The sequence below is a fragment of the Orussus abietinus genome, unplaced genomic scaffold (genome assembly GCF_000612105.2).
Source record: "Orussus abietinus isolate OABI.00-Male unplaced genomic scaffold, Oabi_2.0 scaffold76, whole genome shotgun sequence".
Taxonomy (NCBI): domain Eukaryota; kingdom Metazoa; phylum Arthropoda; class Insecta; order Hymenoptera; family Orussidae; genus Orussus; species Orussus abietinus.
The window spans coordinates 280,889-307,078 of record NW_019394271.1 but is presented as its reverse complement, the minus strand read 5'-3'; the positions used below and the strand labels follow the sequence as shown (position 1 = coordinate 307,078).

The following is a 26,190-nucleotide window of genomic DNA, read 5'->3' as shown; positions in this document are numbered from 1 at the left end:
ATTTATTCTTATCTTCTTGTCTAACTAGAGTATAGAAGGTAGGCAAGAAATTGGATCATCGCCGAGACGGAAGTAACAGTAAAAAGAGGACATGCGACTCGAATTAAGTAATTGTAATTCAAGTGACTAGCCAGCCTTGACGTGGTCAAATAAGAAAAAAATATCGTTCGTCTGGAGGCAAATAAAAGCAAGGTGAAAAAGGGCGTTGCCTAATGTGAAAGTGCAATGAATCACCAGTTCCAAGTGTTCGGGTTTGGTATACTCAAATTTGGACGAAATAAATTGAATTTCTTATTAACAAGATTGATATAATATGTTAACTTGAAAATTGTAAACAAGGAAGTGTGACTTATGTTATACTATTCACGTTAGACAGATGTTTAAGAAACGCGGATGTGAGATTTTGGATGTTTTAAGTAATCATCGCTTATATATGTATATACTTCATTCGGGTTAAAAAACTGGTTCCATGTAATCCAAAATGCATGAACTTGTTATCCTTTAAGGAGTCACCTTTCTAAACGACTACCTTTCCCCTCGTGTGATAGTGCATGTAGTGACGCTATATTTTGTTATAAATGGTTATAAACGAATGATTGACGTAAAGAGATCGAGTATACAATGAGCACCGGCGGTCCGTTCAAAAGTACAAGGCAAGAAACCACAGGGCTTTTTGCCGACCTTGTCATAGATGTCAGGAAGTTCCGCAAAGTTGATGACATAACTTGTACGAAGGACAGCCAACAGGAACCTAGGAGTTCGATCGTTTAGAAATTATTATTTCTTACCTTGCCATGCTATTTTTTTTTAATTTAAAAGTAGTGGTGTAAGGTCGGAGTCCCGCTGTGCGCGTCGGTGTCACATCTGCGTGGCACTAGCGCGACGCGTCAACGCGTCGAGACTGAATAACCAATCAGAACAGCAACGGAAGTGATCACGTGATTTAGCGTAGTTCTGATTGGCTGTTCATCCTCGGCGCGTTGACGCGTCGCGTTTTATGTGACCCTTGATGCATTTACGGGGCCTGGCCTAACTACTATGATATAGTTAATATGACGTTATGTCGATGCAGTTAATGCTGTCGATTAAATGGTATAAGAATTCTCACCTATATAATGCTCGAAAACTCTAGGGAAGGAAGATTTACCAAGAACAGTATGTAGGCAAATCTTCATATAATCTGAAATTATTCCTACCTTGCAATAGTTGTGGGATAAGTAGAGCAGGTCAAAAGAATATATTTGAGAAGCCTCAAAATTATATTGCTCTTGGTTTCGGCCTCAAAGTGCCGAAATCATCTCCAGGTTTTACTATTAGGTTAGTGCATATAAGTACGTGCGGGTTTCCCCGTTCAAATTATTAAAAAAGGCCGCACGAACTTATGCCTCAACTCGATATATTTCTTTTACGTTTCACCATTTTGTATGCATGTAAATTTTCTGCCGCTCGTGGAAGCTCTGACTCATGGTGAAATCTCATTACAGGAATTAACTGGCGACTTGTCTCTGGGATTCCCGGTCGTGGGTTAAAAATATCGCAAGGCGCAACACGCGTTCGAAATTCGTTACGCAGGACTGCAAGTGAAGGGCTTAACACAGTGACATTAAATACAATTAATTTAATCACATAGTAGTTACAATCACACATGGTCGCGATAACGCGCGCGGGCGTCTTTTGCATCGAGGACGGAGGTTACAGCGATCGATTAAGCGACAAGGAAACGCCACAAAGACGACATTTTCCATTTTACAATTAACAAGTTCGAAGCGGCAATTTACAGTCGCGTGCTAATCAATCCTAAAGAGTCGAAGAATCTCGCACTGATTCCACAAGGTCAATGACGAAGTCGTGCAACTAGCGCACACTGAAAACAATCCAGAGATCCTTATTCAAAGCGAAGCTTAGATAGCGAGTCGTGTTTCTAATAATGGTAAACGTTAACTAATCAACGGGCACCGTTCGTTGTTTGGCAAATAATGCGAACCGCGCTCGTTCATTAATCAAAATTACCATATTTAGAATAATACGCAAATCGATCCCAAAGCGTGGGAAAATCTCAGAAATGATCTCAACCTTTTTTCAGAGCAATGGTAAGGGAATCTTATTCCCATTATTAACGTTAAACAATTACCGCAGTTTGTTAAGGACGACGTGCCAATATTCAAATCAATTGACGCCGCAAACTATAATGAAGAGGAAAAAAAAAGAAAAAAAAAAGGAAAACCAAGAAGAACGGATAGTAGGTATTCAATCGCCAGGAGGTATAGTTTCGAATATACTCGAGAGAGGTCTCTGGCGAGTCGGGCGAGAAGAAAGGAAAAAACAAGGGCGTGATCTGAATTTTATGGACAACTCGCTACTTATCTGGAACATACACGGGAGTAAGTCACATTGAACGGTGAAGGGAAACGGCGTGGCCTCGTTCGGGTGATGTTAGTTCTGTATGCATCTTGCCGTTTAGCGACTGCTTCTACAGCTCGATTTAGAGAACGCCATTTATCAGAATTCACTGCGAAAACATCATTCGAGGCGGGAATACCATCCTTGTCTAAGATGTATAACGGACATTATCCAGATCCAGGATTATGTCGCGACTAAATATTAAACCTCTAGGGACCTATCATTGATTGGATACCGTTAGAGAGCATTTAATCGCAGGAATAGGAAAAAGTACTAGTTCCAGTACACTGGCGCCAATTACGATTAGAGTATTCAGCGCGACTCCTCAATGAGAGAGTTCCACGCAAAGATCAGTTATTTCCAGTTTCGACGTTTCGCCAGATCCTTCCCAGGTACGTTTAAGAGCCTTCTCTAATTTTGTGGAATCTTCTGCCGGTCTTTCAAATTTTACCACACCACCAACGCGTCCAATAACCGATCTCTTATTCGTAGACCTCAAGCTGTGAAATCTCCTCCTAGCGGACGGATGCGGCAACTCCCGACTCTTCGAATCCGGCGATTCTGGAGAACCAAATGCACGAATTGTAGAATACGAGTTCTACACTTGGAACACCCAGATGTAGATCACTCGGCATCGAAAAAAGAAGTCGTCGTCCCCGTCAGCGAGTTTTCTATAACGCGTCTCCAGCTAATATAAGCCCTCGGCAGTTAACACGTTACCCAGCAATGAATTTGGGTAAAAATGCGACCACAGGTATCGGAAAAAAGCCAATTAACAGGCTTCCGGTAGATAAAGGTGTTAACATAGGGATAAAGCTCCGGAGGAACGGAGAAACCTCTTATTCGTGACACATCAAAGCCAACGTCACGAATAAGAAACCGGCGAAGTCGAGTTCCGTTATGCCGAGGTCGTACAGTGGGTGCGGCAAGCAAAAAAAGGGAGGAGGAAAGATTTTCAGATGAAAAGAAAAGAAAAAACTGGGCGTCACCTTGAGAGGGTATTCGGACTTCAGGGACGTTGGCGGGGGAGGGAGAGGGGAGAACATTTGGTTCGAAGGGATGAAAAGTGGAACCGGGCGAGGTTTAAGGCTTGGCCGTCGAGGACGCTTCGGGCTTGGCCAACTCGTCGACAGGTGGCGGCAGCGTCGGGATCTCTGGGTACTCCAGCTTGGCGCCGTCCTCGCACTCGAAGCTCGGACAGCACTCGGGGAAGCTGGCGGTCTTGTTGGTCTTGTCGGAGAGCTTGCACTTGGGGTTGGCCTTCGGCAGGGGGCCGCAGTCCTCAACGAGCTCGAAGAGCCGGCCGGAGTTGTCGTCGGCGGGCACGCAGGTCGAGCGGCCGCAGAACGGTGAAAGTTCCCAGGACTTGCCAGGCTCCACGGTCGCGCATTTGGTCGAGGCGAAGCAGACGCCCGGGAAGTCTGCAAAGAAAGAGAGAACGGGAAGGATGAAAGTCTGATCTAGAGATACGGGAACACGGAAGAAGCCGCGGGTCGAAAGTGGCGGCTGAGAGGTCTCGTTTATGAAACTTCTCTCAGAATCAGGAAACTCGGTAGAGTTTCGCGCCAAATACATTTAAAAGCATGCGCGAACGACACCGAATACTTTACGCCAAACTTCGGTCCGTTAATTAAATAAATATCCAACCAAATTTTACTTGCCAGTGGACAAGCGTCTTTAGATTGAAAGTCTGTGAGAGCTTAACTGGGCCGCAGCACCTCGATAGCTTTGTCATGTATTATTTATTAAGTTTCGTAATAAAATTATACTCCGTCACGAAAATGAGTTTTGTTAAGGGGTGAAAATTCGACTTTGAGATATGGGAGTATAGAAGATATCACGTTTTGCATCGAAGATCTCATGAAAACAAAGAGACGTTTGCACTCTTAGCAAAGGACAGTGTCGCTGATAAAGTTTTACTCTTAGTACGGTAATGCAGTAATAACAAACAAAAATAACTACTTCTCAATCAATTGAATAGTATACGAAGTTTGGTGTCGCTGGGAAAGAATGTTGCCATAATGACTGCAATCTCTGTTGCCTCGGTGAATTATATAACTGCAAAGAAACTTTGTTGGCCCGTTTTCAAGCGTTTCACCGAAGCAAGTAATGTTTTTTGTTACAACTGTGAATTACTGTTTTTCTTGCCGTTAGGAACGAACTGAACCTCGTCGCTTTGACAATAAACATCGACTAATGATATGTACCATTTAATAAAATATCATTAATAAAACCTTTGGGGACAAAATGAGTTTTATTCAAAAGATAAAGTCCGACGTGATGTAGAAATCCGAATAAAGCCGCAGATCTTACGGTAAAAGCCTGTGAGAGACTAACTGAAACGCGGCTGGCGAGAAATATCGAGTTACGATGTTATGTACTGTTTAACATACATTTCGTAATAAAATTGTGCTTCGTTACGAAACCGAGGTTCTTATTGATAGAATGAAAGTTCGATCTCGAGTATCGGGTACGCGGAAGAAAGCATAGGTTTGCATTGAAAGTCTGCACGCCGAGGCCCGCCACGGTGGCGGAGAAACGTCGAGTATAAATACTATTATATCGATATATCATAATAGTATTATACTACTTAGTATGTCTTGCGATAAAATAGCGCCTCGTTGCGAAACTGCTGGATATTTATGGCTAGAAGGAAAGTTCGATCTCTCGGGTGACGGGTATAGAAGAAGGCATGGGCGGTGCACTGGGAGACATCAATGCCCTCCCATCCTGCACAGGCGATGCCGTATCTGCAGGGGAGGCATTTATGTCCGCCATTGTACACTGGGAGACATCAATGCCCTCCCATCCTGCACAGGCGATGCCGTATCTGCAGGGGAGGCATTCATGTCCGCCATTGCACATTGAAAGTCTACGCTGACTAAAATGAGCCACCCACGTCTATAATGCAATGGCAGTGAGAGAGCATTAAACTTCGATGTATCCTACCGTTTAATATATTTCGAGATTAAATATTTTCTTATAGAACTGCAGATTTATTCAAAAACGAAAGCTTAATCGCGAGAGGTAGAAGGAGAGCCTTGCGTTGGAAGCTGGGCTAAGAAGGTAACGAAACTGGAATAAAATGGCGGTATAAATATTTAATTTCAGTGAACACATGATTTTTTCTCTGTCCCTTATTCATGGCGATAAAAGAAAGAGAAGCGAAGTCCAATCCCTCTCAATCTCATGGACGTATAAAGCGGAATTGATTTAAATTAAAAACTCTATAGATGAAAATTCAATATACATGAATTTGGCCATTTTCTAATAATAAAATCCGTTTTCTCAAAATAATCCGTGGGAAGTATAATGATTCCGTGAAGCAATTTTTCTAGTTAATGACACGTTATCGTTAGATTGTACTTGGAAGACGGAATTACGCTTATTCTTCGAGCTTTCCTTTGTAGCTGGTATCTCTAATCATTTCGCTAATCTACCATTTGAGTTGAGCCGAGGGTGTGTCCCGAGTGTAAATAGTCAGTTAACGATGGAAAGCTATGTCCCCGTCGACTTGACATGTCCTGTAATCGAGGAAACGATATGTTGCGGCAATCCAATTATCCCCGCGATAAATCGTCATCACGGGAAATTGTCTCCGCGATAAACCGGCCGTAAAGCTCTTAGGAGGCATGACTTTCCACTGATTGCGCAGCGCCACTGGTGGGTTAGAACAATGCACAATTGTTCGACAACTGATCCCAATAGGGATAATTCAATTGTATGCCACGACACGCGACAGTGTTAAATGCAGCTGCGCTAGAAATTTCAAGGAGAAACACTTTCACTGTCACACGCGGAGCGAACGCTTGTGCAACTACGCCCTGTACTAGAGTTACACGTCTCACCGCAGAGTAATCGGCAGCACACGGTTGCGATTTATTTAAATCAGTCATACGTGAATTGCACTCTTCAGAAAGATATTGTTAAGGAGCCGCCCTAGTATCGGCGGCCAAACAATAAAATAATGGTTTTGAAATTAAGGAAAAACAACTACACGATGTACTAGAGTTTCACGTCTCACCGCTGAGTAATCGGCAGCACACGGTTGCGATTTATTTAAATCAGTCATACGTGAATTGCACTCTTTAGAAAGATATTGTTAAGGAGCCGCCCTAGTATCGGCGGCCAAACAATAAAATAATGTTTTGAAATTAAGGAAAAACAACTACGCGATGTACTAGAGTTGCACGTCTCACCATTGAGTAAATGGCAGCACGCGATTGCGATTTATTTAAATGAGTCATACGCGAGTTGCACTCTTGAGAAAGATTTTGTCAAGAAGCCTCCTTAGTATCGACGGCCTGATTGTACTATAAATCGTATACCACGTAAAATATTGCACGTATTAATTACCCTATCTCAACCCGATAATGCGTTATCGTTTATTTTATCCACTAGCAAATATATTCAACATTAATATAAACGTACCGCATGTTATTCGTTTGTATATACCTGTACGATGCATGAAAGTAAAGTAAAAATCATCCAAAAGTTCCTTCGTTAAATTAAACCGACGTTTACGATGGAATAGTAGACTAGTACGATTAATCCGAGACTACTACTTTGCAGTCGCGAGAAAGTAAGTAATTCCGGAAGAAGCAGACTAATCACGATAATAGGCAGTCGAGTCTGCACGCGAATGAGTTAACCCACGTAGACGTAAATGGAAGTCTGCAAAAATTCTTAAGTATCTGGTTAAACTGACTCAACGAGGTCGTCATAGACGCTCGACATTTACAGAAATCTAGGTCTGGTACACGAAACAAGATGTAACCAGGCCATGGCGATTAAAAGCCGATCGGAGGTCATCGCATGATCCAGAATGACAAGGATAATCTCGAGAAGGTTCGTGGGCACATTTTGCTCCAGGTCGCTCCATTAGCGCAATGCCGACTTTCACCAGAGGAAACCTCTCGAAAAATAGAAAAGAGAAAGAACGTTAGGAATAGTCGTCAGCCCAGGAGATGTACTCATTTTGCAAAATCGAGGGACAGCCTTCGGTCGTTTTTTCAATGAGAAAGCGCCTCCATAAATCAGCAGCCTCCGCTCAAACTAGAAACCTTCAAAGTGAGAGCATCGCGAACGGAAAAGGTGGCGTTCGAAAAATTCCATGGACGTAGAATATACAGCGTGTAGCAGAATTCGTGCCCGGTGTTTACTATCCCTCCCGAAAATGGAGTCGAAAAGTCTTGTATAACTTTTTTCTATGATGCATAGTTCATTTATAATAATTAATTAAAAAATATCAAACCAAATGCATCGATTAGAAAAACGCGCCGGGTTCTACTGTTTGCGTCGCGGCGTAAGAACGAGACGACTTAGAACGGAGTCCCACTGAGCGCGTCGGGTATCACACAGAGCGCCACAGCACATATATATATACTGTGGCACCAAAATGGCGGATCATTCCGAATATTGAAATTTCGACATTGCATTCGAATTCAGCGAACCTGAAACCGTGAATTTGTTAAGTGAATGGTGATGAAATGCTACGAATGTTATGTGCATTTTTTTTTTTATTTAATTTCACTATGTGATGCTAAAATCGTGCTCGTTTCCTCCATGACTTTTTAGGTATGACCGCGATGGATCGTTATCGAGGTTGCAAGAGAAAAACCGAACCAAGCAAGTTTGAAGTTATCGGCAAGCCACACGAGAAGCGACAAGTTACAGCACTGGACTTTCTCGCGATCTCGTGATCAGGAACGCGACCGGCATTTCCTATTTTCTTTTTTTCTTCGCCCCTCTTGGCCGCCATCTTGCTTTTTGCCACCAGTCGCGCAGGAAGAGCTAATGTTGCGCCCAAAGTTTATTCCATTATTAACAATTGAACATTCGCAAACAGTTAATATTGTATCTTCAGAAAATGCGGCATAATCATTTCCATTAGATAATGAACAAAATAGAATAACTCCAAATTATATAGCGCGTCAAGTCAGACTGGTGAATCCAAGAATATTATGGAATTAATTATCAGAAGTTACGATAATTCTCGATAATTCGACTTAATACATTACTTGAGTACTTAAAAAAAAAACTCGTACATGTACCGTGTTTGCATATTTATATGTTCATCTATGTCAAGAAATTCATGATACTGAGTGAGAAGAGATTTGTTGCAAGAGATTTTTGGATTCTATTGCGTTTACGTATTTGAAGAGTTCTCAGCTCTAATAAAGTTGTTGAACCTTATTTGAACCACAGCTGTTAAGCATTAGGACCTTAACAATGCAGGTACTTATTGAAATATGAATGTATGCATACAAGTCACTACGGTAGTACTCGGTTACAGTGATTACCACTTTTCCATCATGTATATTACCCTCAGCTTAATATTGCAGTCATTAAGATGGATTATCGGACAATTTCTACCCCGCTAATACAGCATACGGATTCTACCGAGAATTCTGTTACACGTATTTATAATCAAGTTACATAAATGAAACGAGACACCTTATTGTCGCTTCACCTCCACAACAGCATCAATTTATCCGATTCAATTCAATTCCTTGGAAACATTCAAATCATCTTACAATTCAGCGGATTTTAAAAAGGCAACGAGTCAGATTAATAGCAAAAGAAATATTAGCCTCATGCGACTTAAGGCGTCAATTTGACAAGAGGGAATTTCAATGATTTCCACGAGATAAGTATACTGTTGAACAAAACATTGCAAGACCTTAAATTTAAATCTGTGCACATTTGACTACCATGCATACTGTTTAGCACAATGGAAAGAGATCACGAACATATCTCGGTAATGACAAGTATTTATAAACTCAAATTTCCTCAATATCTCTTTACGTTATCTTACGTCAAAAAATGGCGTGCGATGTAATGTCTGTTTTAGAAGTATATTACAACCAATTGTGATGAACCCAAGATCGACGTGCGTCGCCTTTGTTATAAAATGACGTCCATCGTGACAGAGTTTAATAAACGATTGACCCTTCGGATGCCGTTTTCACATCACCTTAACCAAGCGATCAATCAATCAATCAATCAACCAATCAAGCGATGAATGATGATGTCGATGAATCGACATTTCTTTTTTTTTTTTTTTTCTACGCGAAGAAACAAATTCGACCGCGTCGCTGTCTTGTGAGCTCGCCCTTACCACGAAGGACGTCCGCGGGGATGAGCCGCCTGAACGTCTTGGGTCGTTCCTCCTCCTTGGCCGGCTCGGCGGCGAAGACCACGGCGGCGATCAGCGCGACTGCTACGAGGAGCTTCATGATCTCGTCTTACCAAGGGACGGACTGGAGTGCGAAAGCGGACCGCCGCTCGTCGAAGAGGATCTCTGCGTACCGATCTGGACTGGTTGGGACCGATTCTCCTGGCGGGATTTTATAGGCGAGCACCGGGCGGGGCCCCTGGGCCCCCACCGGACATCCCGCTTCGCCGTCGCGAGCACCGATCTCCGAGGAATCGGTTGCGAGCGCTCACCGAGCGTCTCGTCCTGCCGGCCACTCCCGAGGCCCCTCGTTTTGCCCGACTTTTCGGCCAGGCCGGACCCACTTTTCGTCATTGCACTTTGACCGGGCAATTTATAAAGACGCTCTTTTCCCTGGCGTTGAATTCGATTTATAGTGTTCCTGGAACTGCTTGAATGTGTTGGTCATGATTTAGGAACCGCAGGCCACTCTGGAGGCTCTTCGTTTCGTTCGACTTTTCGGCCAGGCTGGACCCACTTTTCGCCGCTGCACTTTGACAGGACAATTTATAAAGACGCCATTTTCCCTGGTACTGAATTCGATTTATAGTGTTCCTGAAACGGGTTGGATGTGTTGGTCGTGATGTAGGAACCGCAGGCCACTCTGGAGGCTCTTCGTTTCGCCCGACTTTTCGTCGTTGCACTTTGACTGGACAATTTCTAAAGACGCCCTTTTCCCTGGTGCTGAATTCGATTTAGAGTATTCCTGGAACGGGTTAGATGTGCTGATCGAGATTTGGGAACCGTAGGTCGCTCCCGAGGCCCCTTGCTTCGCTCGACTTTTCGGCCAGGCCGGACCCACTTTGACCGGACTACTTTTGATTCTTTAACTACTACGGAGTCGAATGCGGAGATGTATTACCTATACGGAGAGTTCGTCCGGGGAGTACTCATATTTTATATGAATACGATATTCATCTGTCTTTTTGAATACATTGGAATGAAGGGGGTCACTATAGTGACGCTTCGTAAAAAAACGTCGGTCATGCGGAACCAACTATAGTGGCTACAGTGGTGATGATCCGTGGATGATATACAAACTGTGATGAATTTAACGCAATAAAGACCAGCAGACACATTAGCAAACGATAATCTTTAATTGCAAAATTTCATCGAAGAGGCGCTCTCGGACTAGATCAGAAACATCAGAACATCTTAGACCACTAAAATGGAGACGATTTCAATACATGGCGTTAGATTTTCTTATACTACTTCGTGGTTCGTACCATCTTGCAGGTTTCCGTCATCTTCGGTCATATTGAACGTCCTGAAATCGAAACCAAAACTTAAAACGTGACCTACTTCAGACAGTCACACTTTGACCGGATCGTTTCTCGAATCGTACCTTTTCGAGGATGTTTGATATTCAGTTTACCAGCAGAAATGAATAATAAATACTCGTTGGTTGAATATAAATTAATACGTATAAGGCGGCCACGTCAGCTTATCATCTCTTGCCATGTTCGACGACATGAAACCGAGAGCGAAACCCAAAACCCGACCGCGTTGTCAAGATGGCGGGTTATTCGAAGGAAAGTCATTTCTCGACATTGTCAAAGGGGACGTGCCGGACTTCTAGAAATCGGAGATTGCGAATGGCGACCACCGTTCGCGTATCATATACTTTCGCCCTCGCGTTAAAGATGGCCGAAGTGCCATCTCCGCGGGGGATTAATGGCTTTTACTTCGTGCAGCCGCGCTTTCGCGAGAATTAGGTCATATCTCGTACTCGTAAATGAAATATTTCACGGAATTTCATCTCCGATAGCTCTTCGAGTAAGCCCACAAGAAATCGTAAAGCAGTCTTGTTAAACTTCCAACGGTCGCCATTTTGACGCCGACATTGGGAACGGATTCAAAACGTTGTTAAACTTAGAAATATTCCCAATATTCAAGCGCTTTTACTACATAAAATTGTAGTGAAATTATAAATTTTACGTCCTAAAAGTGATTCGGTATACATTTATTAGGAATTTCTAACTGAACTTATAATTTAACGACATCGCGTCACAATTTTGTGAAATTGCATCTGAAAATGAGTACACTCATGTACTGAATTTATAATACGATTTATAAATTCATTGCAGATATATTATGAACTTAGTGTACCATGTCTGATTAAAACTTCCAGGAAAAATGTTATAAGATGGTAATATTTTTCTTAACGGTGCACGTCATAAAACGCTTGACTTTTTTTTTGAGGTATTGCGATCGTTGAGAGTGTAAAATATTAATCGACTATTACTGAGCCCTAAGAATTGTTAAGTGTGGAAAAAGTTAATCCACACACAATCGACACCGATGAACTTGTCTGAAATGCTGCCACGTCTCTTCATCCTTGAAACAGTCGTCCCGATCGGTGCAAAACCTCTAAAGAAGCGGAGTTTCGTGCGAAGCACTTTCTTCTTTTCCTTTTAAAATGCTTGCGCAAAAAGTTTTGGGTCACGGAGTTCGTTCGAACGGGATGTGTCTGCGTTAAAACATGGGAGTATCCGCACAATCGACCAGTTCCTACTTCTGCGAACCGAACCGTCTCTCTCTTGGCGATTCAACATTTAATTCGCCGCTCTATCAGCTTACCGAAATATGCAAATGTCTTCTCCGAATCTGCACCGCCGCTCGAAATGACAACCTATACAAAAACGAAGATAATTTAAATTTGAATATACAAAGTGGACAAGTCGGAGGAACGAAACGTCGACATACATCCAAGGCGTTAAAATCGGCATTTATACATACGGCAAAAATAGATTAAAAAATTCTTCCACAAACTCACCAGAGGTGATTTCTGATACATTAAATACACGGAACATCGGTATTGTTAGAACGTTCGGCGGTCTTCCAAATTGTTTCAATTGGCAAGAGGCATGTGAATTTGTTAGTTATGGAATACATGATTACATACACTATAGCAATGGAGTTCTTAAGGACTATTATTCACGGAAGGAAAGTGATTTCAGGCGAAGGTGTTCCCTCAGCTTCTTGCTAATTGAATCGAATTAACATTAGTAACTAATGACGGAAGGAAAGCGACGTGGAATTTAACAGTCATCTTCGAACAGACCAGGCCATTCTACATGTGGGACATGATCCTTTCTCCGGTTATCCTCGTCTCTTGCGATAGGAGAATCGTATCGCTTGATCGATGACATTACTACATACACGGTAGATTTACATACACAACTTTCAGTTACCACTCCCAGCTTACTCATTTCATTCCCTTGATAACCACTTACCTAAAAAAAAGTCTCGAACCGAGGCGAAAAATATACTAAAACTTATGAGAAATTCCAATTATTATTAGTAATTGCATCAGGGTGAATTTAAATATACAGTTCTCAATTCTACCTGGAAATCAGTATTCCCGCCGTGTGGTATTTTTTAAAATTCAAGGCAACCTACATCCGAAATACGTTTTCCGTTACCGAAGATGAAAGCAATACTTCATCGGCTTGTTTTACCATTTCCTCCCCTGAGAAAAAGAATGAAGGTGACCTACAAATCTCTCCATGTATCGTTAATATAGATGATATTTGGAGGACTTATTGTCTTTTTTGTATCGTTAACGCAACAACAACCGGTGGATTTTATTGCCTTTGCCGGAATACCCGAAATCGTCTCGACGGGTTTGGTTGTCCAGTGTTAAAAGAATAAAGACGACCTAGAAATCCCTCTTTCCTGCTCTCAGCTCCACCTAGAAAGAAACGTTTCCAACATGCAACATGTCTATTATTACTTTTAAATTTGCTTTGCTCCTATTTAACCGTTCGACAGATCCGAAAGATGAAAGCAACGTTCGAATACGAAAGTTAAATTTAACTTAATGAAGCAGAGAAAAAGCATCCGAGTAATTTAATTCCATGTCCGAATATGCAAATGTCCGGTTTACAAATCGGGCCGAGCTGAAGTAAACGTCGCGATGCGCCAAGGGCTATCGCGTAACCTCCATTACGAGTGGATTTCATGTCCGAGGTTTTTCCACGCATCGTCGATTCCTTCTGTTCTCTGAAGTACGATCGCCGGGCCGGTCGGTGCGATCGAGAATCGGTGAAAGCAGAATCGAACGGCACGATTCTGCGCGCGCCCCCTACACGGCCTCCACGGAAACTTTTTTCTTCCTCCCGTAGCACATCCGCATCTTCTTCGGCGCGTCCTCAATGCCCTGGATCGACGAACCGCGCAGGCGCGCGCATCTCCCGACTCGTCACGATTCGTGGAATAGTGACTCGAGACGGGAAATGGAAAAAAACGGGAAACTGAGATATCGCGAAACACCTGGGACGGTTTTTTTTTCTAAGCAGGAACGAATCAGCTATGTAGAAGCCGTACGAGACATAACAGCAAGTACAGATTTTAGTTTGACTTAAGGTGAAGTGAAAGCCCCTTCAAATCAGTCGATTCGAATACAACACTTTTTTTTTAAGGGTATTAGACCAAACTGTCCGAAACTTTAACACATCACTCCTGATCATCTAAGAATTGTCCTGACACATTCAAAATTTGGATTTTTGGAAAAAATTTTTTAACCCAGCCCATAGCAGAACCAAAATGGCGTCGAGCTCTTATATTTCGATCGATATACAATTATCGAAGGCTCTGATATGAGAAACGAAAGAGTCAGGACAATTTTTCGACAATTTAGGTAACGCTTTGTGATACAAAAATGGACACATAATTAGCGATATTGAGTTTTATAAACGCATCCGCGTCAGGAGTTATCTCGAATATTGGTTGCAATATTCAAACTCGGGAAAGGATTTATTTCGACGTGGTGTAAGTTTCGTAAACGGTTTTTCTAACTCGCTGACGAATCCATCGGCTCGGAAAACACTCGCTTTCGTTTTCGTCGAGCTTCCCGGAAATCCGTCGGGGTCTCACGACCAGTTACGGCAGGTCATTAGTGACGGACTTCGAAGGCGACGAAATCGAAACGAGTCGCATCTTCGTGGAATACTACGGGAGCGTGACCGCCGTTGACATTAGGCGAGAAAGTAGCAGTGAAATTTTGTAAGAGCGCACTCTTAACCGACCGCTTCGCGCGAGCAAAGAGATGACTCTCTGATGGGAAGCGTCTTCCCCAAATGAAGGTAATAATTAATCCGTTGGGCACTAACGGGAATCCCGAGCGACCGTTCACCAACCTTCACCAACAAAATGAGCTTCTTGCTATTCTTCAAAGTCAGGGCACGAAAGAGGTTGAAACCTTAAATTTTAGATTGAAATTACCATTTATCTACTATTATTAAGATCTTCGATTAAATCAAACTTGGCGTTGAAACGATCTTTCTCGTTTTCGAACTTAAGGCGCGGAAACAAGATGGCGGAAGGCCCGGTCACGTGACGTTTCTCAATCGTGATCTTACATCTTTATTAACTAGATTATTAATATAATCAGTAAATTATTCTGGATTTAATACGCGTGTTATCTTTTAAGTTCTAACTATTTCTTGCCTAATTTTCCAGAAATGTTGGGACATTAAGGTAAGTATGGTGGCAGTCTTAATAATACGACGCTTACCGACGTAAGGTGCCTTTTTTATACATTATGGTTCAAAGTTGACTTCGGATCAGGTGAGTTTATTGTGGTGTAAGTTTATAGGTTTACGTGTTAATATACAATATATCTTGACCATTATAATTTTTGTATACGGTTACGATATATCTTTACATGCCAAGGTGCACTGACATTGACACAGATACAACACATTTTGTGTTTTTTTTAACGTTTGCGTTAACAACCAACAAAAGGACACGCTGCATACATTTCATCTCAATTCTCAGTAACTCGGTAACACGACGTTCACGTATTTATGCAACCAGTTATTCGCCTTCCTGCGTTCGTTGGGGAAGGTTAAAAGATTTTCGCGTTTTGTTTTATCCATTGACTTATTACCCTACTTTTTTCTTCCCTTCTCTGCTTCGCTAGGCTTTCCTGACCCTGAGTGCAGTTATTGCGATGCAACGTACCTACGTAAACAGTAAATAAGAATCACGCTTGCGGAAACTCGTTAAAAATGACTGATCCGTATCAGTAGAATATGAGGTACTATAAATAAAAGCTATTATATACTAGGTGGCTCATGTGAAGTGTTACTTAAGTGTAAGCGAGTACCTTTAAACATATCGACCACATGAATAATATTTCAATTATCGGTCATAAGTTTTGCAGTTGAAAAAGTCCAGAATGACGCGTGAAAAAAGAAAATTGTATTAGCCTTTTTAGGTATTTCTTAAATGCATAGCGTATTTAAAAATGTCGCTATTTTTGAAGAGACACATTTCAAGTAACAATTAATGTCTGTATCTGTTTTTAGTCCCAGTTCGTTATATGAAGAGTAAGGGGGAGATAATAAAGGGTTATCTTGATATCTACAACATAGGTGCTTCCTTGGTGGTGCAACAATGGCATGGAAAATTCTCGTGGATACTTAATTACTGCAAGTTGCAAAAGTATTTTCGTAACGCAGGTTTCCCCTTTAAACGTGAAAAATATCCTCCGGGTGTACAGCGTAAAATCCCAACCCAAAATTTCTAAGTAACTTTACATGAAGAGAATGTTTCAGTAATTGCTACACGGTATGATGGAAATGACCCAAAATCGTAATTAATTTTTATTAACCGAAATAAGAGCAAGGATTTAAAAAAATTGCATGTTCTTTACAGACCGCTTTAAACCCACAGTGAAACTCAAGAATTCGGGTCATGTATCGCTTTGAACACGATATAATGAAATTCCAAGACCCTTCACATGTACTCAAAGAGAGTCCAGTAAATTCCACAAATTGCACGAATGGGAAATTTTAATAAACAACGGTACAGAATGTAAAACGCCATAAGATACGCGAATTGTAACCATATGTTCTGCGCAACATGGCAAAATAATTATTTCGACTAAGCGTAGTACTGAATGCCAATTTAACTATTACTACTTCAATAGTAAAACTCCCCAGAGAGGTTAGCTACTAATGCATGTATCGTTACTCGGGTTTCCTCGTAATTTTTACAAGAAAATTCTCTCTCCATACATTCTTGCACTTCACCTTGGATACATGTATAATAAACATTAATGGGGAGACAACTTCTCGAATCGCTTTTGCAGTAAATAATTCCCGTGGTTATACTATAAAAACGGATGATTTACGGATAATTATTTATTACGTCGTTAAAAGTTCGTCGACTTACGGTTGTCGCAACTCATAATTGTCGGGTTACTATTTATCGTACAGTTAATTGTCGGTCGTCATCCTGAAATTAACCGTAGAATCATTTTAGAGCAGAATCCCACAGCGAGAGTACATTTGCTGGTTTTTTACTTAAATTTTCGTAATCACCGGTCGTCACTTACTCGCCGTTCACTTGTGTAGTCACCTGAAGCGGGTTAATTACAGCAATTAAACCTGCTTAATAATTTCCATTCCATTGAACGCATTCCCAATTATCTGGATGATTAATAATAATACCTGACACACGAACAAGCTTAAGCGAAAGAATTACCTTTCTTTCATTTATATATTTTATTTTTTTAAACCTCAAGCCCTGGCGCTTAATTGCGATGTCGAATTGGAAAAGAAGAGAGAATACGGATGCTAAATAGGAAAACTAAACGTCCAACGGACTATTAAGTAGTATTGCCAACGTGATTACTCTACCTTCGCGTGATCAGGCGTGTTAACAGGGCACGCGAATTCACCGATCGATTTCTCAAACCAATCGGTTGAAACGCATCGTCCATTGTTATCTTTATTCATGACATGTCGCCAAATCATGCGTCAACCCCACAGGGTGTGGACAAAACACCGACAATTGGAAAGAAGAGCCTTTTTCACGAGAACCGTTTACAATAGGTTGATTGTTATCCTGTGTCGTCACATTTCGCGGCATATGCAATGATTGATTTGAAACTTCGGCACGTAATTGTGAATTAAAAAAAAAAAGGGAGAATACGTATTCTTGGTTCTAGGCGGGGATAAGTGAAAAAAAATGTTTATTAAAAATTGAAATTTCTAGGAGCACCAAGTTCTTCCTCAGGGCCTACATAATCACATGCTGAAGTTTCCATCGATACGGTGCATCCTGTTTGGAGAAAAGTTTTATAAATATCTTCACGTTTTATACATATAGAATGACCTTTTCATTCCATCTTAATGTCCACCTTTTCCTTTTACTACTACTGTTGCTACGAAATATGTGACGGACTTTAATGTTACGTATGCACGTGTACGTAATTTGGCGCGAAACTCTACCGAGTTTCTTGGTAATTTCTCGAGCAAAGTTATTTAAACCTAATCATTCGAGTACTCGTTTTGCTTGAATCTTTTTGGACGACGGTTTGAAGTTCAGCTTCGAAATTCGCAGAGGTATAATTGGCGCACACCTGCGCACTTTTGCCGCGGGCCATAACACTTCCAGCGAGCATTGCGACACGTGCACCGAGACCGCACCGACTCAACAGTCGATTAAAGCCATGCCCATCCTCTTCCTGTGTTCGTTCCCTCGTCGGGTCGCACTCTCGTTTCCAGTCGCACCACAATTTTCCGGGCCACTAGAAATGAGGCTGAAACCACTTCCTGTTCAACGAGCGACCATTTCCAACTTCGGAGATAACCCCAGAGGAGAATGTGCTCGGCGGCGGTTCCGACATTTTCATAAACCTTCCAAAAATCCAGAAATTAATTACATGCTTAGTTTGACTTTAGAATCGTTTCAACGTTTATGCAAATTAATGTTGTAAACGATAAACCGCGCAATAAACAATTGTATTCCGACATTTTCATAAACCTTCCAAAATCCAGAAAATAATTAGATGTTTCGTTTGACTTTAGAATCGTTTCAACGTTTATGCAAATTAATGTTGTAAACGATAAACCGCGCAATAAACAATTGTATTCCGACATCCAAAAATCCAGAAAATAATTAGATGTTTCGTTTGACTTTAGAATCGTTTCAACGTTTATGCAAATTAATGTTGTAAACGATAAACCGCGCAATGAACAAACTTAATAGAAATAGACTTATTGATTTAATTATTAACCGTAGCTAATTTGTGATATTTCTTTCTTTGCTAGTATGCTAATAGTTCAAGGCGTGTTAATAAACACGTAGTGACAATCTCCCTGCAAAAACCCACGTCGAGAACTCGGATTGCACACGGGATGTATGCAGATCTTTGTATTTAATAAGAAATAACTGATTATCCGGCGCATCCCTTGCTACTTGACAATTACATGATCCGTCCTTGACACCGTTCGTGTAGTATTGTACTCGGCTGTCGGACTATGGGAATTTTAACTTGCAACCCATAATATGGACTTCCGTTACCTACACATTACCGGAATTAGGTAAGTTTCCTTCTATGGACGATAGCCGTTCAAGAAATATTACCTTTAAGAATTCCTGAAAAAAATTTCCCAAGCCGTAAAAATTTATATATATTTTCCTGAAACCCATAGGGGCAGATTTACATTATTTACATTGTCAGGAGTATATTTTCTTTCACGGACTGGTAGACTATCGTGAAGAACTAGCCTTGAGAATTTTTGTGTTTTGTCTTGAGAATATCGTCGTGGAGACATCCGTTATCTGCAATGCCAGAATTGGATAAACTTCCTTACATCGGCGGTAACCTTCTCGGAAGAGTTTATTTCCAAAGAATGGAGAAATCAAAGGCTCAGAGCGAATTGATTTCAATGTCCAGCTCCTTGGACGGTAATTGTACTTATAGCATTGCTATTGTGCAAACCCACCCATTCTTCCGTATAATAACAAATTATTCGCTATTAATCGGTATGACGGTCAGTACAAAAATTATAGTAAAAAACGGAATTTTAAGTATCGTCTGTTAAAAAAATAACGGCTGAGATTAAAAGTCGACACTGTAAAAGGGCAGGATTTCTACTTGCCAAATTATGTTCAAGCACACGTATGATCGGTTAAAAGTTTAGATAGTACGATATGGAACAATTGCCCGCGCTATACACGCTACAGGAATGAATGTGATATAAATTGATACATAATTAATTAAAGACGACAGGAGAACCCTATATTTCACTTAATATACACTACTTACTCACGAAATACATACACAACGTTATTCTAGTTCCGAAAAGTAAATACAAGAATTTATGCAAATGTAACGATGAAACGGGTCAATACTCTGAAAGGCGGACTTTTAAAAAATAATCTCCCGCGATTAAACGTGCCGCGCATTCGACCGATCGTGACCTTGAATTAGCTGCATGACGTATTTACTTATGTACGCGCCTAAATATTAACCGACTTAAACAGAGCAATATTTCAATGTTGTCTCCTTTAGGAATAAAATGCTTTATAGCCTAAGTGGTACATACCATACCTGAAATACCTCGCGATTCTTAATGAATTATATAAACCAGCAAAATACACCGTTATCTGCACAAATCTTCCAACTTTCATTAACCCCCTCGCACATTTTCTAGTTACACTATTTATACATATATATATATATTATGAACTCTATTCAGACGCCATGTTTCAGTTGATATTTATAATAGAATTACAGACTAATGCATGGATCGTTAACGTGGTAGGCAAAGCATCTGAATTTGTATTTACGAATACGTAGCCTCTCCGGAGTCTCGTAGTTCGTGTAAAAAGTCTAGTGATGTAGTTCTTCCTCAAAGTCATCGCGTATTACATTCGAATTAAATTGACAAAAGCACGAGTTTCATCGAGAGTTGAATAAGTTGCAATCCTTTTAATCGATAGTCACTTACGGTGATGTGAAAGTGTCATAAAAGAGTTCTTATTCATGAAACTTTTCTCCAAACTGGGTGTACCGAATCGATTCAAACTTTACAATATAAATGTAGAGAGTACAAGGAAGGTCCTAAAACTCATAAAATTTCAATTTTTTAACAAATTTGTTCAAATATTTTCAAAATTTATTACAAAAAAAATGAAATTTCATGAGCGTCAGGACCTTCCATATAGCCTTCACATTCACGTAGTAAAGTTTGAAACGATTCGGCACACCCAGTTCGATGAAAAGCTTCATGAACAATTGGCTCTTCAGATGCTACTTGCACATCCCCTTAATAAAAAGAAATATGTTCTTGTCATGCTAATCGCAACATCTTCCTTAATAACGAATTGCGAGGTGGACCACTTTTTCAAACTATTTTGCATTTTCATAGATCACAGCACAATGGAGTCAATTAGAGTACAGTTAATGAAAGTCTTCCGAAGTACCCTTTATTCTATATACAGAGACTTTAGTAAAAAGTAATTGCAAATACCTAAATGTAAGTTCGAATGCAATTACTGCCTGCTTATCCGGATCCATTTGCTAATGCCTTTCTGGATAGGGAACGTTAAATATCTCTTAATAAAAGAGTGTCAAACTAGAAGCGATACTCTGAAATCGTGAAATCATATTTAACGCACACGGTTTCTAACAATCAATTTTAGAAGCCTATTTACAGGGCTATCGACGTAAGGCCGTAAAAGAGTCAAGCATTCATTACATTTGTTACTCGATAATAATGCGTAAGAAGAAAGCGAGGATAGGATTAATAACTTATTAACTTAATAAGAGATAATTGACGGCACCTGAAGTCTTTCTCATCCTCAAGGGCATCCAATAATTTACTCCTTCGACTCAGCTTTCAATAATAAGGTACGTAAGGATGTTACCGAAAAAAAGAAAAAAAAAAAGAAAAAAGATATATCCACAACATTAACGCCGCAATGAATAACGTACACGATGCAATACCACCTAGCTTTATAAAAGGTTCACTCTATTATTTTCCTTCACTAAAATTACAGTTTTTGTATTCGCACTCTGCAGTGATTACATTCGAAATAGGAAGACTTTCGTTAAAGGTATTCCTTTTAACTGCGCAGCATATATCTCTTCCTCTCCTATCCGTAATTACTAAAAGAAGCTCTGCGGAAGTCATATTAGTGAATTTAGTGTAATTTATTTACTAAACTATTTTTCATTAAAACGTTCCTCCCATATATGTTTCCGGTGCTGAGCAGTCAAGATTGGGCCAAGGACATGTTCCGTACGGTGTATGCGACTTTTGAAACGCTCCCGGTCTCGAGCAATTTCTTCCCATGGACCTTTCCGGGCAGCTCTGTACGCATAATCCCATGTGACCATCGAATGCACTATTGGAACCAAGTTAAATCGCACCTGGAATAAATATTTAAGAATTCACTGATTAAGCCCCTTATTTCAATTTGAAATGCTACTCTACAAAGGTCTGCAAACTGTTAAATGTAGGATAGAAGACTCCCATACAATGCAATTATACGTTGCGTATCGTGTGAAAATCACGCTACGAGAAATCATGAAATCCGAAAATTTTCCCCGTATAACACGGATATAAATAACATGTTTAGGATGACTATTGTCAATATTGTTTTCGTCCGAACGGGACCATTACGACACAGAAGAAATCGATAACGATGAAGATAAGCTATGATACGCTCGACTAAAGTAAACAGGGAATTCCTGCATTTTCTTATATAGCGCATTGTACAAAAGAGTACGTATAGAATACTTTCTTTAAACTTCTATTACCTTTTGAGTTGTTTCACTGTTTTCATTTTGTTCAAAGACATCGTCCTCATCACTAATTTCTGTATACTCAGAGTCAGTGTCATAATCCGATTCAGATCTCGCTTCGAAGACAATGCAATAACTATCCTCCGAATCAACAGAACTCTCAGAAACCAGTCTTGGTCGAAATGCGTCGTTACATTGAAATTCTTTCTCGATAGGTGACCCGTCAATTTCATCCACGTCAGTCTGAGTACCTGGCTTGTATCTCACCCTCATAGAAGATCTACGTTGCTGTGGTTCGTGTAATGCAGGCACTTTTTGCTTCCTTCTTCTAGGCTTTAATTCGGCTAATGTAAACGACATAACATATTTTGAGGTTTGTGCTTCTGGAAATTCACTATCGATTTCGTTGATACTCGAGGAATTTGATAAATCTCCACTATTCATATCGTAGTCCTTCCAACAATCAAGGTCATCTTTAATATCGGCGGATAAGTTTTGTCGAATTCTTTCCTGCCTGTGCCTCGTTTGGCTCACACCAGAGCGTCTCAATTGAGATTTTGCTCGTCCTCTACCTCTACCACTCGATATGCAATTAAGCTTTCGCCGACTCTTCGGCGAATACGGTCTTTTTGTTGGTATGTCAGAATCCAATGAATCAGTCCTAAGATTTAAATGCCCAGATATACTATTTACAACCTTCTGCCACATATTGGATATTAGATTTGTAACAACAGCTTGTCCGGAAGAAAGAGAATCGTGAGATCTCAGACAATCAGAATCGTTCATTGATTCGAGCAATTGTGTTGGATATTTTGAATCTACCTGTAAGCTTGAATCGCTACAATTGTTTATTGGTGTCACTTCGTCATTTATTTGATCAAAAGAGATGTGCTCCTCTTCTTGCATATTTATTCCTTCATCAATATTTTCTCCCAGACCACTGTTTTCATTTAACCAGGAAGAATCGCTACTCGTCGTTGTGTCACTTTCAGTCGCCAACTTTTCCCAATTAAGTGCAGATTCTACCATTCCTGTAATATGATTTCCAGTTTCTTGCTTCTTCTTGAGTTCGTCAGTGTTAGAAATGAACGAATTACAATTAATTTTTGGATCTAGACAATCACTGGAAGTTGAACTGTATGTTCCTTTCCAATGTAAATGATTTTCTAAAATAGAATGACCAGCATACAGCGTACCACTATGCATTCCACCAATAATTGGTATTGAACTTTCGCTGTGTATTCCAGGAATGAATATCTCACCTGATGTCAATTCCCTGTTTCCTGTCAAGCTTTTAAAAAACTCATGGGAAATGATCCCTTCATTTGGAACAACAGTGACAGATAACGAGTTGCTGATACCAGCTGAAACCATACCAGGTACTCTAGATATTTCTCCAATCCTAGTGGTAAAAGCATTAAACATGCTTTGTAGCAAGTTTTCCTTCTTCGGAGGATTCATGCTCGGTACGCTGTCTTTTCCTCTGAGATTATGATCAGAGTATATTGCCTTGGTCATTGGTTTTGACATCGTATCCAGATGGTGCGCAGAATACATGTTTGTAAAATAGTGTGAGAGTACTGGCACTGAAGGATCTAAGGCAGGTATGGACAGCAAATCCAAATTTAGAGATCTATAGCCAGAAGCAGTTTCCATGTCCTGACTCAGCAAACAGGAATTTCTCTCCCGTCTGTTCTCAAAATTCTATTACCTTTATATGTGGCTAAATAAGAAATAAAAATACATGTTATCATCCATCACAAAAGAGATATAATTGACATCGATAAGATTTTAATTACTTAAATTGTATGCCATTTCCAACGTACAAAAGTACCGCGTATAAGCTTTTTATATCAATTATAAATTACAAATTGTAATATATAATAGTCCAAATAAAATCTTTACGAATTTTGGATTAGCTTCCATATATACAATGCATACGTATTATTTGAACATGACATTGCATATATATATATATATATACACAAACATGACTCATCAATACGTGGGCGTAATAAAGAAACATGATCTCTACCGGTTGCTGATGTAAACTTTGACATGCATGAAGTACATCTGAAGCAATCGAGTGTACGACTGGTACGCACTGACTCATTGCCTCCACAAAATTTTGTAAACACCGTGTTTTCATTTGGACATAATTGTTCTTTCATGATTATATCCATAAGAGTTTACAAAGAGATATGTGTAACGAGCAACAAAGGTTTCAAAATGAACCAGGAACGTAAACGTAATTCTGATATGGGAAATAAAAGAGATATGACGTGCGCGACGCGATAACGCGCAGTAACGCTTTGGACCTTCCAATAGGTAGTTAATGTGTTACCCTAACGTTAATAAAATTTTCATATGTGGCATATATGTAATGACGGAACTCGATTACGCATTTTTCCTGCTCGGCACTTGCACACTCATACTCACAAGGACAATTCTCGCAAGCGTGACGACGATAATTGTGAAGCTGAACGGACTCGCTGTTTGACAACCGAATATTTTCCACACCTCGACAATTGTTTCTACAAGGGATGTGACCAACACGTGTCGCAGCTTCGATCGTAAACTTTGGCTCAGAAATCAAGAAAACCTGAGTAGATTCCATTGTAGAGAAGCACATTTTTGCAGTACTTGTATCACTATTATCTTTTAGGTAGCCATTTTCAACTTTCAATAACTCGGCATGGAGGGTGAAGTACTAGCGTGGGGAATAGAGTAGAATCAGAGATGAGTTCGGAGATTGCTCACGGGCAGGGTCGCGCAATTACTCCTGTGCTGCCCTCTGGTTTCGTATGTTAGCTTTCACCGTTTTTTGCTCCCAAAGGCGGCGCAACGAATTTCTGGTAGTGGCTCGCGTACTCACCATGGCGGTACCATCTACCAGTCGCCGTTGGCGGCTCACGTACTCGTGATGGTAATACCATGTGGCAGTTGACGGTGGTGGCTTACCTACGCTTACCGATACTGCTCGCTTTTGATGGTAAGGGAAGAACACTCGTGACGCTCCATTTGACTTTATCTACTTATCTACTACTATTAAGTACATTGTTGCCTCGAAGTCGACGTTATACGGAACTTTGGGGAACGCGTCGGTGTCGCGTACGGAACTCTCATGCAGCGAATCTGTGTGAGTGCGATCGCTCCTAGAAATCTTCGCGCGCTCAACCAGCCAAGCGCCAAGCTACGGGTCGAGACGTTGAGTATGTGTGCGTTCGGCGCTACACTCGACGAGTATGCGTGAGAGTCGAATACTGCGAAAAATCCTCCCGAGGCTTACCTAACTGCGGATACAAGCCGAGTCATTTCGCGTATGATTTTTACATTTTCCTACTAGCGTTATCGAGCGTTTCTCGATCATTTTCCGAGCGTTTTCAAGTGTTATCGATCTTTATCGAGCATTTTCGAGCGTTTTCAAGCGTTTTCGAGCATTATAGAGCGTTTTTCGACCATTTTCGAACGTTTTCGAGCGTTTCTCGATCATTTTCAGAGCGGTTTCGAGCGTTTTCAAGCGTTATCGAACGTTTTTCGACCGCTCTTGAACGTTTTCGAGCATTTCTCGGTCATTTTCAGAGCGGTCTCGAGCGTTTACGAGCGTTTTCACGCATTTTCGAAACGTTTTCAAGTGTTATCGAGTGATATTCAAGGGTTTTCGATCGTTATCGAGCTTTTTTCGAGCATTATCGACAGTTTTCAAGCGTTTTCAAGCATTACTGAGCGTTTTTCGACCGTTTTCGAACGTTTTCGAGCGTCATCGAGCGATTTTCGAGCGTTTTCAAGCGTTGTTAGAGCTTTTTCGAGCATTATCGAGTGTTCTTCGAGCGTCCTTCGAGTGTTTTTGAACATTGTCGAAGGCCGTACAGTGCCGTTGCGTGTATAAAGTGTCGGAGAGTGCCGGAATGTTGCCGCAGAGTGCAGAGTAGGTAAGCCTCGGGAGGATTTTTCGCAGTTTCGAGTCTCACGCATACTTGTCGAGTGTTGCGCCGAATGCATGCATACTCAACGTCTCGACCCG

At 40.8% G+C, this 26,190-nt stretch overlaps 2 protein-coding genes across 2 annotated transcripts; both read right to left on the bottom strand.

Moving 5' to 3' along the window:
- Positions 1-1,603: 1,603 nt before the first annotated feature.
- LOC105700038 lies at positions 1,604-9,710 on the bottom strand. The gene is made up of 2 exons (XM_012425581.1): positions 9,521-9,710; positions 1,604-3,821 (listed from the first exon to the last, which is right to left on the bottom strand). Exons 1-2 carry the CDS (start codon positions 9,636-9,638, stop codon positions 3,484-3,486), a joined length of 456 nt encoding a protein of 151 aa, XP_012281004.1. The 5' UTR covers positions 9,639-9,710; the 3' UTR covers positions 1,604-3,483.
- Positions 9,711-20,823: 11,113 nt separating this feature from the next.
- LOC105700036 lies at positions 20,824-24,743 on the bottom strand. The gene is made up of 3 exons (XM_012425579.2): positions 24,606-24,743; positions 22,182-23,889; positions 20,824-21,791 (listed from the first exon to the last, which is right to left on the bottom strand). Exons 2-3 carry the CDS (start codon positions 23,820-23,822, stop codon positions 21,585-21,587), a joined length of 1,848 nt encoding a protein of 615 aa, XP_012281002.1. The 5' UTR covers positions 23,823-23,889; positions 24,606-24,743; the 3' UTR covers positions 20,824-21,584.
- Positions 24,744-26,190: the final 1,447 nt, after the last annotated feature.